Source organism: Elephantulus edwardii, unplaced genomic scaffold (assembly GCF_000299155.1).
Source record: "Elephantulus edwardii isolate Elephantulus edwardi_28Jun2011 unplaced genomic scaffold, EleEdw1.0 scaffold00046, whole genome shotgun sequence".
Classification (NCBI taxonomy): domain Eukaryota; kingdom Metazoa; phylum Chordata; class Mammalia; order Macroscelidea; family Macroscelididae; genus Elephantulus; species Elephantulus edwardii.
In genome coordinates, this window is record NW_006399796.1 from 7,332,450 (window position 1) to 7,351,582 (window position 19,133).

The 19,133-nt window shown below is 39.1% G+C and overlaps 1 protein-coding gene across 1 annotated transcript in view; it reads left to right on the forward strand.

Annotated features, from left to right (window-relative positions):
- The window catches only part of SNCAIP (synuclein, alpha interacting protein), a 139,657-nt gene that overhangs the window by 13,292 nt on the left and 107,232 nt on the right, over positions 1-19,133 (forward strand). Inside the window, exon 2 of the mRNA XM_006885995.1 lies at positions 8,876-8,948. Coding sequence (XP_006886057.1) covers positions 8,876-8,948 — 73 coding nt within the window. The remainder of the gene's footprint in view (positions 1-8,875; positions 8,949-19,133) is intronic.

Here is a 19,133-nt window from a genome sequence, read left to right on the forward strand (position 1 = left end):
GTAAACATATTTCATCCAGTTTTTCTCAGCCTTACCCCCACCCTGACGCCAGCCTCATTTTTAAAAAGCTAATTACTTTTAAATAGAACTAACAATGATAGTTAGCATTTATTGATCACTGGACACTAAGCAGCATTCTCAGTGTTTTTTGTTGTTAGCTTATCCTCTTCATAGCTACTTTCCTATAGGTCTGTTATTGTCTTATTTTGCAGATGAAGAAACTAGCATACAGAAGTTAAGTACTGTTTTTTTCCTTAATATACCATGCAAGTGTATACATGCATATAATATGCATAGTGCTTATAGGAAACTAATGTGCACAGGAGTTACACAGTTTGCAAAGAATTTATAATGTGTAATTTTATATAAACACATGGTAACTAACATTTTTAATCAGCTAGAAAATGGTAAAGCTTAGATTTAACTTGGACAGTTTTACTCCAGGATCTATGCTTTGCATCCACTTCATTGAAAATTGATTCTCCTTGGCCTTCTAGCTGTCTAGGCCACACTGTTCTGTGCCCTGTTTAGATCTACTTCGCAGAGTGAAAAGTGATTGTTTAGAACTGTGTGTTCAGAATCTCAGTAGCTCACCAGCTTTACCGTGTCATCTTTATCTTTTGCCTGACTCTTGATAGAATAGTTCCCAGTGTTTTCTTTAAAGAGTCTAAAAGAGTTACTTATTTCCCCAAAAGCAACCGTTAGCAATTTCATAGTATAAGGAAAATAACTTGACAATTATTAATTTTTGAATTCTTAGACTACATGATCAAAAATACGAATTCAAGTAAATCTCAAACGCATTTGAAAATAAAGTAAGAAAGCTTTTCTTCCATGGAGCCTAAATGGCGGAGAGTAGTACACTAGCACCGTCTTGGATGGATCTATGAAAATATGGTTCATCAGTAGCTGCACTTTGTAGGGGCGGTAGTTAAACTAAGGGAGTAGATAAGTTCACCTATGAAAACACAGAATGTGGACAGAGAGTGAAGGGGCTGGTGAGGAGAGAGGGAAGAGACTTTTGTTAAACAAACTGGAAAGTGGTTGTCAGAGAAATAGAAGCAGGAATCCCTACAAGGAGGGAAGGAACCGTGAAGGGTGGGAGTGTAGTTAGTAGTGGCAATGCTCATGGCTAGAGCATTATGAAGAAAAGAGTTAGAAAGTGAGATTTTCCAATTGGGAGCCCGCTGGTGGCCATAATAAGTGTCCACGTTGTGACTAGGATGGTGTTAAGTGTAAATGCAGATGTGTGGAAGAAGAAACAAGAGAGGTCATTCTGAAAAATGTGGCTATAAATATAATAGCTGAAAGACTACAGTCCATTAGGGCAGCAGAATGTCTTGGAGATGAGAATTATGATTTCTATAGAATCAGAAGTGGTCCAGTTAGTGTTGAATGAAGGAGGGAGGAGGACGGAGGGTCCTGAGAACATGGGAGAGGAGTCATACAGAGCACAGCAGAGGGCCAGGGTCAAAGAAGTTGGTGTTTATTCACAGAGAAGGAGTGGTAGACAAGATTTGTTATAGAGGGCATGGAATTGGGCCATTTTTATTTATTTCTTTTTTTTCCATGAAAAGACAGACCTTTCCGAAGGAAGTCAGGATTTTAGATAATTTTTTTCCCCCAGAAATATCACTTCAGCTACATATCTTTGCTTCTGCCCTTAGCTTTACTTGTGCACATTAGTGTCATTTTATTGTGTGTCTGTTGAAATGTCTGCCTGGATTTTGGAAGGCTGTGTGAGAAACCCTGAATTTTGGGACCGTTTTTAGATGACTGGGTTAATTGTTTCTTTTGGAAACCTAACAGGACCTTAGTTGCTTGAAAGTCTCTAGCTTGAAAAGGTGCTTGAGATTTTAGCTCTTTCATTTTCTGTGGCTCATTACCATTTGAGTAATGTCTGCTTGTTCACCCAATTGGCTTCAGTTCTCAGGAAAAAGGGCCAAAGCTCTCCAGCCCTAAACAATAACCTCGGGTGGTCAAAGATTCCCATCGTCTTCATAGCAATCACACACTGTTTTTAGGAGTCCTGTGCATGATTAAACTATTTTGCATGGCAGGGTGACAAAACTGACTGGTGTAGGTTGGAACATACAGGGTTATACTTTGCATTTTTTCAAGCTAACTTTCAGTGTCATCCTTTGGCCACTGAATCTCTTGGGTGAGAAAAGAACAAAGATCTGCCAAAATAACCTGATGGGATAAGCTGAAGTATCTCTCTGTCCCTTTTCCTTCCCAGCTTAACCCCTCTCTTCCTGCTTTATCAAATCTCACATCTTATTCCACTGACTTTAAAATCATGACAGGAATGATAGTGAAGAGGTGACCTTGTGGGTACACGCAGAGTACAGGTGAGAGAGAAGAAACTGAACAATTATCGCCACTTGACAGTTTGCAAAAGGACTTGGCAAACATTATCTCATAATTATCTGCATTTTACAGATACGGAAATTAAAGTCTAGAAGTAATAAATGCTTTATTTGTTAAATTATTCATTTCATCCTTTCCAAAATAGACCTATTTGTTTTCTTGGCAGGCCATGGTATTCCAGACTCTTCTCCAGCACCACAACTTGAAGGCTTCAATTTATTTTTTTTTTTCATCCTTAGTCATTGTCCAACTCTCTGAAGCATAACAAGTAATTGCAAAGACCATGGTCTGAGTCAGAAGCACCTTAGTTTCTAGACTGACATTGTTGCTTTTCGGCACTCTTGAGAGGTCCCTAACAGCAAATTTTCCCAATGCAGTTAGTTTTTTTTCTATTTCCTGACTGCAGTTGGCATTAGTAATATTAATACAGCAAACAGTTTCTTTTTAAACTTACTGTGATTGCACTATTTCACCAAAGTTATACTTACTGGGTTTCTTTATCACTGTTATTGCCACTAAAATAACCATGGGTTATTTAGGGGAATGAATTTAATTCCATTCAAAATAATCTCAGCATCTTGTTGTTAGGAGCAATCAATTTAAGTATCACTCATAGCAATCCTATGAACAACAGAGTTGAACTCTGTGTGCCATCCTTATCATCTCTGGCATACTTGAGCTCATGGCCACAGTGCATTCATTTTGTCAGTCCGTCTTGTTGAAGGTCACCTGATCTTTTTCTGACCCTCCATTTTTCCCAACATGATGTCTCTTTACAAGTAATAGCTCTTCCTGGCAACATGTCCCAAAGTATGTGAGACAAGCTTCCTCATCCTTGCCTCTAAGGAACACTCTGGTTGCACTTTCTTCAAAACATATATGTTTATTGTTTTGGAAGTCCATGAGATATTCAGCACTCTCCTGCAACACCACAACTCAAAGACACCAATTCTTTTGTGATTCTTATTCATTGTTCAACTCTTGCACACATAACAGGTGATTGAAAAGACCTTGGCTTAAATCAAGTGACCTTGGTCTTTAAACTGCCATCATTGGTGAGGTCACTAACAACAGACTTTTCCAACATGTCTGTCTTTTGATTTTTGTTGTTGTTGTGTACTGTTGAATAGGATCCGACTGGCACAGGAAGAGACTGATTGCCCCTACTTCTCTAGTGGAGCATCTGGTTGATTTGAACAACACGCATTTGGGATTACAGCACAGCTTCTTGCCACTGGGCCACCAGAGCTCCCTTGTTTTTTGATTTCTTGAGTGCTTGTGCCAACTTTGTTGAAGTCATTCACAATATCAATCTTTTCTCCATCTATCAGGATATTGATTCTTGGGCTAGTAGTCAGTATTTTTGTCTTTTTCATATTGAAATGAAATTCATATTGAATGCTGTAATCCTTGGTCTTTTGTAGTAAATGCTTCAGGTCTTCCTCACTTTCAGCAAGCAAGGTTGTATCTTGTGCATAGTGCAGATTGTTGATGAGTCTTCTCCAATCCTGATGCCTTATTCTTCTTCATAAAATTCATCATTTTGAACAATTTGTACAGCATGCATATTGAATAGGTATGGCGAAAGAATATAGCCCTGATGCACACCTGTCTTGATTTTAAACCATGCAATGTTCTTTGCTTTGTTCAAACAAGAACTCCTTGGTCTAGGTAATAGGTTTTGCATAAGCACAATTAAGTGTTCTGAGATTCCCATTCTTTTCAGGGTTATCCATAGCTTATTATGATCCACATGGTCAGATGTATTTGTATAGTCAGTAAAGCACAAATAGACATTCTTCGGGTATTCTTTTCTCCCAGCCAGGGTCCATCTGACAACAATAATGATAGTCCTGGCACCATGGTCTCTTCTAAACCCCACTTGAACTTCTGGCAGTTTCCTGATCTAGCAATTTTGGGTTGATCTTCAGCAATATTTTGCTTGCATGTGATATTTATGATACCCTAGTATCTTCTTCTGGTGGTGGTGGTGGTGATGGTGTGTGCTGTCAAATCGGAACCCACTCATGGCTGGCTCTCCAGTGGGTTTTCAGAGGCTGTAAAACACACAGGAGGACACTGCCTATCCTTGCCACATGGAACAGCTGGTGAATTAAAACCATGTGCCTTTGTGATTGCAGTTCAGCTTCTTACCACTAGGCCTCCAGAGCCATGGATTTTGGGATCCACACTCAGTTCCTCCCACATCTTAGGTAATGTTAAAATGGTTTGAAACCCACCCTTTGAAAGCTAATAGTGTTTCTGTCTTGGAAGATCAGAGACATAATACCCAGGCGAAGTTTAATGGTTTTAAAGGAGTTTGTCTGATGTAGGGGGTATGGCTTCCGGGTCAATGGAATTACATTTATAAAGGCAAATTTAGGTTAAAAACTACAAGAAAGTAGATATTGAAAAGAGAAATGGATGACAGTGATAGGGAGGCAGAACTTGTGGAGGAGTCAGGTGCTGTGTTAAGTGATGTGGTGGTGTATATTCTGTAGACTGCCAAGCCAGCGAAGGGTCTGGAACAGAGAAGCTCCTTAGGCAACTTTGCATATTAAGTCATTTCATTCCAGTGGTCATAGGGAAATTTAAAGAAAATTTCCACTTTTCACCTAAATATTAAAGAGGTTCTTTAACAGTCTGTAATACTATGATGAGGAATTAGTCAAATGTGTGTTACATCTTGGTGTACCTGTTAGTCATTCAGTCACTAATTGCATCTGGTAAGTCAGGAATTTGTGTGAGCGCACATTTAAATATGGGAGACAACAGAGCAAAAGACAGAGCAGGATTCTACGAAGGACAGAAAAGTTAGTCAGTTACAGCCCAGAAAATCATGTGAAATTTCACAGAAAAAAAAAACCCAACAAACCCAAACACAAAACAAGTGGTGGTGTTGTATGGCTATAGAAAGGTGGTCCAGGCAACAAGAAGAGTCCTCAATATAGATGACCAGAGTAGTTCAAGTAGTGGCTGATTAGTCAGTTATGACTTACGATTACTTCATGTGTTTTCAAATAGGACTTTGCTCCATAATACTTTCAGTGGCTGCTTTTTCAGAAACAGATCACTAGGCCTGTGTTCGGTAGCATCTCTCAGTGTACTCAAGTCACTAACTGTGCAGCTAGGAGCCAAGCATATTCATTCAGGACAAAATGAGAGGGGAACTACACTGTGGATTCATAGGGGCACTGATGAACTGAAGCAACTACGGCAGGATTTCTTTTTTAAGAGAACTGAGAGGGGAAAGAAGATTAAATCATAGGGTATGTCTACTGCAAAGTTGATGGTTCTTAGAAAAGGAATTAATAAGAGTAACAGGAATTGAAAGCATGTACTTCTCAATCAACTGCATTTCCTCTAATCTCTCCAAGATAATAGCATTCAGGAAAAAAGTATCAAAGTTTGGGTAAGAAGGGGAGATACTTTAGACTTTGGCTATGACTGGGTCCAGAATGAAGACATTGTCCTGAGTACGAGGTAGATTGTCAGTCTGGCAGCCCCTTTACAAAGCCATCTGTTCCATAAGCAAAGATGAAAGCTTGGGAAACCTTCCGTTTCAGCACCCAGATGGTAGCACAATGCACTTTTGCAAAGGGGGCTTCCTGGGTTATTTGCTCATTACCAACTTTACAAATATGTAAATGTTTGTGCATGTTGATTCTGTGAATTGTGTCTTTCCTGTGCATCTCCTTACATTACTAGTTAACTATCTTTGCAGCCTTCCCTTAAGCTTTGTCTTCTATCCGAAGTGCAGTGTTTGGGCAAATCTACAATTTGTATTATTCTTGTCTTTATGAAGAATGTGGATTTCTTCACAGCGTAGCTTGGAGACACTGCCAAGTTCGGCATTCCATCCACCCTTAAAAGTCTCCAAAACAGCTTTTTAGCTATACATCATTATTCTCTTAGATTTTTTTCATGCCTTACTTCCATTTACCAGGAAGAGCACAAGGCTTTTTCTCCAAATCTTATTTCCCAAAGAGTGAAGATGGATGATTCCACAGAAGTGGCTTCCTGAATGGCCATGGGCAGAGAGCAGCAAAGCCACTGGTGATGCAGAGTTAGGAGCATTGAGGACGGCTCAGCAAGACCCAGTGTTATTCTGATCCAAACCCTATCAAATGAAAACTCACTCCACACCTTTGACATCTCATAGGAAGAGTTGAGGCTGTGATTAATAAATCAACAGAGATTCTGACATGCCTGCCTTTGGGCTAGGAGGTGGCTGTAGGGATACCTGTGCCTGGAAATGCAGATAACAGCTCGTCCAATTTAATAAAATAAATATCAGGAAGTCTAATGAACAAGACTTACTTAGCATTAACTGTAATTAAACACAGTCTACCTTAAATTTCCTTTTGCTCTGAAATTTTCCTTTGGAAGGAAAGCCAGTTTAAAAAGAGGGAGCAGACTGCTGAAGGGTACTTCATGGGGCACATGGCCACTGAAAACAAAAGACCCAGTTTTAATTGAATTACAGACTGTGTAATTGTTTAACCTGTACCAGCTGGTCTCATGAAGCTACCAGATTCCTCAGGGAGCTTGTACTTGGCCAGAAACATAAGGTACCTTATTAGTAACAAGAAAAATGCCTTCTGTACCTGTTAACCCTAACTCCCAAAGACCATAAAGGGGATAAAACCATAAAGTTCATTTTTGGTTTAAGAGGCAGCGAGCACTCCCTGTGAGTGTGTGAATGAATTCAGACACATACTAGCATGGCTGTAGTCCCGGAGGAACGGCCAGCAAACACAGGATGCTATTGCATCAGACAGGTAAGAGTAATTTCTCTAATTAGTCATTTGAGATTTCATTTTTCACTTGGAAGTACTTGAAATTTAATTTGTTTGTGACATGCATTTGGCAATCTGACAATAACTACAACCACACCTCCCTCTAGCATAGTGTGTAAGCTCTGGTGCGTCTCAGTGTGGATGCTTTGCTTCATCTGTCAGCATCAAGCTAAGCAAAGGACCCTTCGTATTGAAAAATGGCTCCTAATTACACATTCTTCACTTTTAATGCAAGAATTATCCTAATGAGTTTCCCATGACCATTTTTCTTTTAGATTAAGTGGGTTTGGGTGTTTTGGTGTTTTGTGGGTTTTTTTTCCAATCCGCAACATTGTAGGGAACAAATTCAGATGCACTTTCATTTACATATCAGAACACTGGTCTTGGAAATAAAGTGTTTTCAAGATGCTGTATTTTGTGAAGGAGCCTAGTTGGTATGGTGGTTAAAGCTGTCATCTCCCGACAAAAAGGTCATTGAATTAGAACTCACCAGTTGATTATTCCTCAGGAGACATAGGGAGCAAGCAGTCTGCTTTCATCAGTGTTCCCGCCTTGGAAACCCTTTGGGGCAGCTCTGCACTGTCCTGCATGGTTGCTATGAGTTCCCAGCTTGATGGGAATTGGTTTAGGGGATTTTATGAAAGAAAATATAAATGTAATAAAAAAGTGCCTTTGATTAGATAAAGAGCCTGTATTGTGTGTGTGTGTGTGCTTTTTTTTTAAACCCACCTTTCCCTAAAGACAGGTTGATTGGCATCAGATGTAGTCCCTATAAATCATAGCTATTGATTTTACATTTGTTTTAACTCTGCTGGTATTATGCCCACTGGTGTCATAATTTGTTATCATGATAGCCAGCCCCTCAGGTTGGTGTTAGGATTGAGCCTGGAAGGTGATTCTTTTCAGTCCAGACTAATCTATGTATGAAACAGATAAAGTTGCAAGCATGGAACCAGGTATCTCTTACTGTTTATGACGTTAGCTTGGTGTTTTTCCGTGGAAATTACAGGAGCCACATCGTAAAGTCTGTGGAAAGTGATAATCCTGTAAACCTCTGGATAGTTTGTTCAGTGCAGGCACATATAGGTCTTCAGTCCTCGGCCTTGCAGGAACTGAGTGCTCTTCCCAGTTGGCTTTTATACTTAGGTTTACCCTGACAATTCTGAATTTATACACTCTGGCCATCATTTGAGAACACAGTCCATTCCTTTATCCTCCACAGAGAGTGGGCTGTTGCTGACCACGCCCCATCTTGTTAAAGAAAGACTTCCAGCCCTCTTTAGTTAAGCGTCTGCTTAGATGCTTGTGGGTAAGAGGTTATGATGGGGTCAGATCACCATGGGCCCATTTGGGTCAGGTTTAGTGGGATTTCTGGGTGTACATGATGTATTTAAGTATCACTTTCTATGCCAAAGTGGGAGGGCAGGCTTAGCACTCAGCTACTAAAACAAAAGCTCAGTGGTTTGCATCCATCATTTGCTCCATGGGAGATAGATGAGAAGATAGACCCGTCTCCATAAAGATAAACAGCATTGGAGAAATAGAGCATGGGTCAGTTCTACTCTGTCCTACAAGAGCTGCTAGGAGTTGGAATTGACCTGATGGCAGCGAGTTCTTCTGTTTTCTTTTTCTGGGGGATTTCAATACGTACAATCTCACTGTAACATATTATTTTATACCTTTCCCCCCTCTGGCTACCAATTCAGTATTCAGTCACGTCACTGAAGACCATCCCAGAACTGTGCCGAAGATGTGATTCTCAGAACGAGGACAGATCAGGTAGGTCTGATACCCCCTCCTTCTCCTCATTGTCCTGAATCAAGTGATTGTGAGAACCCCTGTTTCTCCTCATATTGGTTGATCCTGCTTTCTGTTTCCTTTTTTTCCTCTATGGTTTCACTACTTATTCCTGCCCTCCACAAACAGATGTTAGGTCATCACCCAAGCATCGCAGGACTGGGAGGCCCTAATGAGGACAGAGCTGTATACAAATAAATGTAGGAGACCATCTCAGCAGCTCCAAACCACAGTATACGCAGCAATTTACTGAAAACCCGAGAAACCATTGGTGACAAAACATAATGATGCAGGCGCCAATGAAAAAATGTTGGACGCATTCACTACCCATATGGCAAGGACTGGCTTGAGGGATGCTGCTTTGCCAAATTCTGAAACCCTATCAGGGATGCGACATGATAGAATCTGTAACAAGGCATACTGTAACCGTTAAGATTAAAGTGAAGTTTTGGAGTTTAATAGTGTAAACTAAACAGAGAATTATAGCATATAGATGAAAACCAGCTGGTTGACCTTTTCTCCTTGCACCCCCTACTCCCTTCTGACAAAAAAAAGTACATTCAGGCTTGTTTTTCCCCTCTGTAAATCAAATTAAGCCTCTCTGCTTTGCTCTCTGAGATGGGCAAAAAGAAAAATAAAAGAGGATATTGATGGGAAAGATAGCATGATATTAAATAAACTATGAAATTATGTTTATTCTTTTGCCCGGTAATTACCTTAAAGTATCACCATTCGCCCTGCCAAAGCCGAACCTCCTCCAGTAGCACGAGGATGAATAGGTGGGGGAGGGTTTGAGAAGATCCCCAGTTGAAAAATCAAAAGGTGTGCCTCATCTCTGCAGCTACCAGAATTCTCAGCCTTTCTAATGGGAAGGCCTTTTACAAAGCTGTCTTGGTGCTTTTACCCGGGACGATTTGACATTTTTGCTTAGATGAGACAGGGAAACTAATTAGTCCTCTAGGTTTAGCTATCTTTGTGTTTCTATTTGGACGTAAAAGTATCATTTTAGTTGAGTTAAAAACATCCAAACACATAACAAGAGTCCAGAAGAGTGGCATAGTAAAGTGGACCGGTATCGGGGACGGCGGGGGTGGGGGGGCGGGGGCTGGGAGGGGCTAGGGGGAGGGGAGGACGACCTGTATAACAATGAAAGAATTTTTTTTTCCAAAGAGAAAACTGGAGGGGAGGGGATTAGGGAGGAAAATGTGCAACAATGAATGAATGGAAATCCAAGTTTTCTATAAACTTGCATTAAAATTTCAATAAAAGAAATTTTAATTTAAAAAGCCACACCCACACACAACTTTTCATTTGCTTTCAGGAATTGGTTTTGTGTTTCTATTTTATGTGTTCAAAGCACTCTATTTTCTATTGGGTCTAACAGAAACTATTGACTAGGAGATATATAAAGATGGATCTTCTTAAAAGCTGTCATCAGTTTCAAAGTTGAATTTATGACTGAACAGTGACAGTCAACAGAGCACAATGTAGAAGTTACTGGGTTTAGAGTCTGAAGACAGGTTCATGATGGGGGTTGACTGTCAACTACGCAACCTTAAGCTAGTGACTAATTATTGGTTAAGTAAAGAAGTCATCTAGTCTGCCATTGTCACCAAGTTGTTGTTAAAAAAATAGACGACGCTTGGGAAAGTACTTTACAATTATAAAGTTTTATTTGATTCTTTAATTGGAGAGAAGGAATGACAAAGAAGAATTAATGATAGCAAACACTTGAATAGTACCTAATATACTGGGCATCTCTGTAAATACTCCACATATATTATCTCAGTGAACACTAAAATGTCTGTTATGATCTTCATAGTATAGGTAGAAGAAATGAGACACAGAGCAGAGAGCAGCTAAATGCTTTGCCCAGGGTCATACAGTAATTAAATTACAGACCCACAATTTAAAACATGGGAAGTCTACTTCTAGAGTTCTCTTACTATTGCAGATTGTTGTTATTGCTGTATGCTGTCAAGTCAGAACAGACCCACAGATGACTCTCCAGCAGGTTTTCAGAGAGTAGAATTGCATAGGAGGAGATTGCCCATCCTTCTTCTATAGAGAAGCTGGTGTATTCAAACTGCATGTCTTTGGGATTGCAGTGTAATTTCTTACTGCTAGGCCACTAGAGCACCCTATCTTTTACAAGTACTACCTCTTAAATAGCTAGACTTAGTAGTAATCATGTAATTTTAGGATATGGCACTTATGAAACTTTTTAAATCAACATTTCCCTTTATTGTTTAAGTAGTAGTTTTCTTTTCTTTGTTTAATAGCTACAACAGCTGACCATATTAAATGAATAAACAGAAGCTTTTAAAACAAATTTTTCTTTCTGCTGCTAGATTCATTCAGGTTTCTCCAGATCTTAGGTCTTTTAGCCACTCTTGTAGTAGCTGATGTTAGATATTTCTTCTCTGATGAGGAGGAGGCACATACCAAGGTTTGAAGGACTTTAACTTCACTCAACACAAAGACCCAGTGAGTAAGGTAATAAGCCTGTCATCTGGCAGAAAATGGATATATGAGGAAAAGACGCAAGCCTCTTAAAATAATATTGAGTAGATTTTTCAATTCTATGAATATTCATGTACTTCCAAAACAACATGTAAGTCTGTCTTTGGAGGAAGTACAGTCAAAGTGCCCCTTAAAGGCGAGGACGGGAAAACTTCATTTCATATATATTGGACCTATTGTCAGGAGGGGACAGTCTTGAGGGAAAAAAGACATCATGCTGGGAAAGGTAGAGTGTTAGAGAAAGAGAGGAAGACTCCCAACGACTTGGATTGACACACTGCACAATGGACTTGACCATGACAGAGATCATGAGATTGGCACTGGATTTCAATCTGATGTTCATAGGGTCACTGTGAGTAGTAGTTGACTTCACAGCACCTAACAACAACTGACAATTGAAGGTTGGAAACCTTTTTTTTTTAATAGTGCAAGGATGATCCTAGAAGTAAAACCAGAAGCCCAACCTTACTTTTGTCAAGTTGATTCTATCCCATAGCAACCTTCCTTCAGGTTTCTGAGGCCGTGAATCTTAGTATTAGCCATTTGCCTCGTCTTTCTCTCTAAGAGCATCAGATGGTTCAGACTGCCACCCTTTTGACTAGGAGCCCACCACCTAATCCACTGTGCCACCAGGGTTTCACCCTATAGAATCATTTGAAAAACATGTTCTCTCCATGATGAAGTTTTTATTTTAGGGTATATGCCTAGATGAGTTTAGAAATTCTCATGTGTATCCACAGGCAGCAATAAAACTTCCTTTCTTCCCTGTGCCAAACATTTAGGAAGGCTTTGCTTCAGGAATATTTAAAGATCCCCATCTCTGTGATAACACTTTCAAACAGGTGACAAAGGGGCACACTGCTTTATGAGAAAAGTTCACAACTTCTTTTAGGGGAGGGCACTCTCTGAGGAAACTCTTGTCACTTAGAATATCACACACACACACACACACACACACACACACACACACACAAATCCCAAAACAAAACCTCACTTCTCTGTACTTTTTTGGAACATGTTACATACTAATTTTTTGTAGGTTCTAAAATGTTAGCACACTTCTTTTTATGAACAAATTTTTGACATAATGTTCTTGGACCTGTTGATTCTTTTGTTTATTCAGCAACTATTTGTCGAGTGTTCTCTGTTCTGAACACTGAAGACATTGTAAAAAATAGGACAGCCCAAAGCCCCTACTGTCATGGAATGTGGATTTTAGTAGGAATGCCAGACATAGAGAAAGCAAATGAATAAGTAAAGGAGATCATGTAAGATAATGGTAAGAGGTAGCATGTGATAATGTGATAGAGTAAATTGTGGGGAATTAGTAGAAGATACAGGGCTTTGGGGAATATCAACAGGGCCCAGCCATGTGAAAGCCAAAAGAGTGTTGAAGGCAGAGAAACTTGCATGTACAAAATCCCAGGTGCAATAATGAGCTTAGTATGTATGAGGAAGAAATAGGTGAGAAAAGTAGCTGTAGCATGATGCGCAAAGTGAACAGTGGTAAGAGATCAGGTTGGGGAGGTGAGTAGGACTAAATTCTATGAGGTCCACTGTCTCAATATCAGAACTCTTATTTTGTGCTAAGTGCATCGAAGAATACTTGCCAGCAGAATTCCATTCTGTCTAAAATCCTAAAAGAAGCCTCTCGACATGTAAAAAATCATAAGTCTCACTTAGAGAAACCCCAAATTCACTGCCAGTGAGTTGATTCAGACTCTTTGCAATGACATAGCACAGACTAGAACTGTCTGATGAGGTTTCCAAGATAATAAATCTTTGTAGCAGAAGACACATTATCTTTCTCTTATGTTACAACTGATATATTTGAACTGTCACCCTCTTGATTAGCATTCTAATGTATCATCCACTGTACCCTTTGAAATAACCACAATAGTTCGTGGTGATTTCCAACTAATTTTCAAACCTGGAAATCTTAACAGACTCAAGCTGTCTTCGCACTGCACAACAAAGTGGCTGGCAGATTCCATTGACTTATCTGTCAGTTAGCAATGCAACACATATCACACTACATCTTTGGAAATCATCTGAGCTGAGAAAGAAAGAAATCAAGCAAATGAGAAAGTACATACAAAGTGAAATGATAGGTAAATAAGATGAATGTAGATAAGAGATATATAAATATTCTTTGTGGAATTTTTATTTTCATAGTCATTCTATAAATATAAAGAAAGTTTAAGTTGTTTACAGAGAAAACGTTTTAAACATTATAGTTAGTCACTGTTAGTTCGCCGGCATCTTAACAGCAACACCCTGATACGGGTAAGCACCACGGAGATACACCACTCCAGGAGCGGATCAGAGAGTCAATCCTGCTCAATTTTATTGGGATCTGCAGTGCACTTATATACACAGGAAGACCTGATAGGGTGGGCTTACAGACATGGGACATGAGTATTGGTTAGGAGAACCTCAGCCTCATGTGGACCTCTCCCAGCTCAAAGATGTGGCAGCTATCTTTCCAGGTGGCAAGCTTTCTCAAGCACATACAGCCAAACACATGCGAGCCTTCTCTACCCCACATTAAAGGCCTTTGGGAGGCTTGCACTTATCTGAAGCATAGACAATCTGTCATGGCCAGAGACCCTCCCTTCCTCCCAATGTTGTGCAACAATAGTTCCAAGACCAGCAGATCTGTGAAGGCAATGACTATCTCCCACCATGGGTTCTCCTGACTATAATTGCTAACTTCTATCACAGAGATATTGCCTCATGAGTCAGCCTAACCATAAAGATTCATTATTTTATTGAGCAGAAATTAAAATTGAAAAAAAAAATCACTGTCATCAGGTTTAGTACAACTCACAGAAAACCTTCTATATGGTTTCAAAGGATATAAATCTTAATGTGAGGATACTTCCAAAAGCATTGTTTTTGAGTTTCCATTCAAATCTTGGTTCTTCCTTTGGAACCAAGGTAAAAAAAAAATGTATTTGAACCTAACCACGATTAGTCCTAATTGTAGATACAAAACAGTTGCTCTTCGTCTTGTCTTTCTGTATCTGGATCAATCTTGCTGCTCTCTCCAAATGTACTGTGCTCTACAGGCATTTCTCTTTTAAGGTCACTCCACGTATAATCCTATCAGAGCCTATCAGAACCCCCTAGATGGGCCCTAGGATGTACCATACACTTTACTGCCTTCTGAGGAGGCTTACAAAGACAAGACTTGTGTCTACTCTTTGTGTTTCCAAATGAGAGCAGCAGACATGTGAAATAAACTCTTGGGACACTTGTCAGACCCTTGTAAGTCCCTTTATGAGACAGAGTCCAGTGATCTTTCTCCATCCTTGAATCCTGGGGTCAATGCCATTATTGGGCTGCAAGAACGTCAAATAACAGTGTTCAGAGGCCCGGGAGCAGTCTGCATACCCCTTCTAAAATACATAGATGCCAGTGTCTTCCCTTGGAATGCCCTCTTTAGCTACAAACTTTGATCTCTATTGCAATGTTTATTTTCCACTGACAGGAAAACATTTTGGACAGTTTTTCTTCATTTCTCTTATAACATTTGATTCTAAGCTTTTTATAAGAAAGGAGATTTTTAACAAAAAGGAGTATAAAGGCACTGCAAACAAAGGAGGAAAAAAACCATCAAAACCCAAACCCACTGCCATCAGCTCTGAGGACTAGGGTAGAGCTGCCCCATGGGGTTCCTCAGCCTGTTATCTTGATGAAGCAGACTGCCTTGTCTATCTTGGAGTGACTGGTGGGTTCAAACCACCATCATTCTGGTTGACAACTGAGTACCTTCATCTCACTACCACCACTCCAAAGGGTGGGAAGAAGTTAAAGAAGTAGGAGCCAGATACCCGAGCATGAATTCTGCCTCGGTTTTGGAAATACAGTTGTGCTGTTGATATTCAGGTTTACTTCCTATGTATCCAGTGTACCAGGCATTATGCCAGATTCTCTGTGCAGTGTATTTATCCACAAAATAACTCTCTATGGGAGAACCATTATTATGTCCCTGATGAGGAAACTGAGGCTCACAGAGAGTAAACAGCCATAGTCCTGGGGCCAACACCCGGCCCATGGCCAGCAAGTTGATTTGAACTCATGATGACCCTCCCATAAGTTTCTGAGTCTGTAATTCTTAACAGAAGCCACCACATCACCTTTCTGCCTCGAAGCACTGATGATATCAAACCACATAGTGTGTATGAACTTGCACTGCTAACCCAGAGGCCCAGCATCTCTTGCAATTCAAATCTCCCAGTTGCTGTGCAGGAGAGAGATGGGCAGTCTCCTCTCCTGTGATTTACAGCCTCACAAAACCTGCTGACAGTTCACTTATGAGTGAATGTCTAATGGCAGTGAATCAATGAGAATCAATGGCAGTGAGTTTCAGTGTTATTTTCTACTCTCTCCATAGTTTCTTAGAAGGTGAGCCAACTGAGAAGTAACTGAGGTCAAGAAATCTTGGTGGGAGGTGGGGGAGAGTAGGCTAGAAGTGAAGGCAGTTTATGAGAATTTTGTACCTAGAAAAGAAATTTCTTCTCCCAGCAATAAGCTTCTTAAGAGAAGCGGTGTGTATCTGACTCTTTCCTTCTGTACACAGATGGAGACCTTGTCCACTCCAGTGCCACCATCACATTAAACTTAGAGGCAAACAATGCGTAGACCTATAGAATAAGTAATAACAGCAGAAAAGAATGTACTCCTCAGTACAGTGAACCACAGGAGACCAAAAGGGCAGCATCTGCTAAAAAGCAAAGCTCAGAATGCAGGAAGGGGCAGATGGACACAGGGAAGCCAGGGAGGAAGGGGGAAGAAGGCTGCTACATCGAGGGAATTTCAACCAATTTCACAAAACAAATTGCATCTGGATTGTTGAAAGGAAAAAAAAATATTTTCTTTGTAAAATTTCCCCAAAACTACACTAAAACGTTAAAAAAAGAAAATTTATAACAAGCCTGCACATGTACTGTGCTTAATTTCTGCTACTTATATAGCAACAAAGGACAGGAAAGACAGTGAGTGTTAATGCTATGCAATGGTTTGCTCCAAGTAGAGACAGAAAATGAGCTATGTAACCATGTGGTATTCAAATCAAGGCACATTCGATTTCATTGAGTTTGAGTTTGTTGGGTTTTTTAATAATTAGACATTCAAACTCTCATTTCCCAATTCACAGTGTTTTAAATATCTTGTGATTCAAAATTTTATCTGCTAAGTTCATTATATCATTTTCCCATGAAAGAAAGCAAATGAATACTAATGCAGCTTTGCTTCTAAGAACTTAGCTGGCTCTGAGGTTAGAAAATGCAATTATGTAGGGGTAGTACATGACCCTGTGATGTGTTTGGAAGTAGATTCTGAAAGAGTTTGAATAGCTAAATAACATAAAATGCTTATATGGCAATGGGTGAAGAAAAACCATACTTTTAAAATTTAGTATCTGGTAAAGGTCACTTTGAATGGTCTATTTTTAGTTACTTTGCATGCAAATTATGTGACAAACCCTGAACTCATGAAAAGAAAATACATGGGTTTTTGAAGATTTTTCAAGGATTTCATCCAACACCAAAAATAATAAGTCAGCATGAAATTTATCCTGTAGACATTGCTGTGACATTGCTGATGATTCTAAATATATAATCCTGCTGTTTTCAATTTTGATTAAGGTTTAATGCTACAAGCATGAAAAAGATCAGTATAGCAGTTGAAACGAAAAGCTGCTGATTAATCCATTTCACATGATGTAATAGAAACTTGACTCCAAAGAATAAATAAAGACATTCTCTTAAAACAAAATGGGCATTTCAACCTGGTCCAAAAAAATAAACAACCCACAAAAACCCAAAAAGACCAAAAAAACCCACACACACACAAACCCACAACACAAACTAACGTTAATTACAAGAATCTTGGTTTATTAGATTCTAGCAAAAATTTACAAAGAGTAAAATATTTTCTAATATTAAAAAAGGAACCAATAATTTTTTCTTTTAAAAATGCTAACTCTGCATGTGATATAATCCATTATAAAAATGTAGGCAAAACTATATTTAACTCTGCTACCAAAACAAAATTACCATGTTCTTATATTTATCCCTTGATGCATACTTTTGGATAGCAGGAGAAAAAACTGCCCTCTACTATATATTTTGTCTCCTGCTTTTTTCACATGTTTGTGGCTATCATTTTAATGAAATATAGAGCTAATGTGTAAAAGTAGAGATACGCCCTTCACACAAAGGAAGAGAGAGCATGTCTACTTTTAATCCAGTAAATCTGTGTTTATGTTTCTGCTAGAATAGATATAAGTCAATTTAGGGAGAAATGGTAGCAGTGAGCTGTAGACAAGTTGAAAATAAAAGTTTGTTGGTATCAAATTAATGGAAAGAATTGAGTTTAAATATATTTCTTTTTCTCCTTTTTTATATGAATATTTCTTCTCTTTACCCTACTGTAAATATAAATGCTATACTTGCCTGGTTTTAGAAAAGATTAATGGCAACATGGTAAAAAGAAAATCAGGATGTCCATCAGCAGATGAATAGATAAATAAAATGTGGTGCATACATTCACGGCAATATTATTCATTGAGAAATGAAGTTCTGGTAAGTGCTGAAGAATGAATGAACCTTGACAACATTAGACTGGGAAAAAAACTCAAAAGGACAAATAATATATAGTCCCACTTGCATGAAATACCAAGAGGAGGTAAATGCGTAGAAACTCAAGATATTTATTAGTACCAGAGGCTGGAAAGAGAGAGAATAGGATGCTATTGCTTAAGGGATATTGAGTTTTTGTTTTCAAAGTTTTTAATGGTGATGATTTTACAATATGGGGAACATAAGGTTAAGAGATAGATAGAAGATAGATAGATAGATAGATAGATAGATAGATAGATAGATAGATAGATAGATAGATAGATATGGATAGAGAGATATAGATATCAACTCAGTTAAACAATTTTTATTGTTATTATTTTTAATTCTGATTTATTTACAAAATTTGAATACATTGTTTTTCAGAAAAGATCTTTCCCATTTCCTTCACCCCATCCACCCATCAGATTGTGTCACCCTATGATTAACACCCTGCCCTCCCATCCTCACCACTCTATTTCCACCCTCTCCCCTGCCTTGGATCCTCATATTAATTCTACAATAATGGTTTTATACAGCATTTGTCTTTGTGGGACTGAGTAATTCACTCAGCATATTGCTCTCCAGTCCCTCCCAAGTTAGGTAGTAATTTACAAAATGATTGCTCCTGTGTGCATTCTGTTGTATGAATGTACCACAACTTCTCAATCCATTAGTTTGTAGTTAGACATCTGGGCTGTTGCCATGTTCTTATAATGATGAATAATGCTGCTATGAACAGAAAGGAAAAAGGAAGGTGAGAACAAGACTGGTAGAACAAGAAAGGTAGAAATTCAGGATAAGGGATTTTGTCTCCTCTCTCTCACGTTAAAAACTGATAGAGAAATTTACTCTTGGTAAAATGAACTCAAGGAAAACAGCAGTTAGGAAAGCTGATGTTAGGTAAAATGGTGATTTAGGCACAGTTGTTATTAGGGAGTGTCAAGTTGAGTAAGACTCATAGTGACCCAGTGAACAGCTAACCTGAAACCTGCCCTATCTTTTGTCTTCCTCATCACCT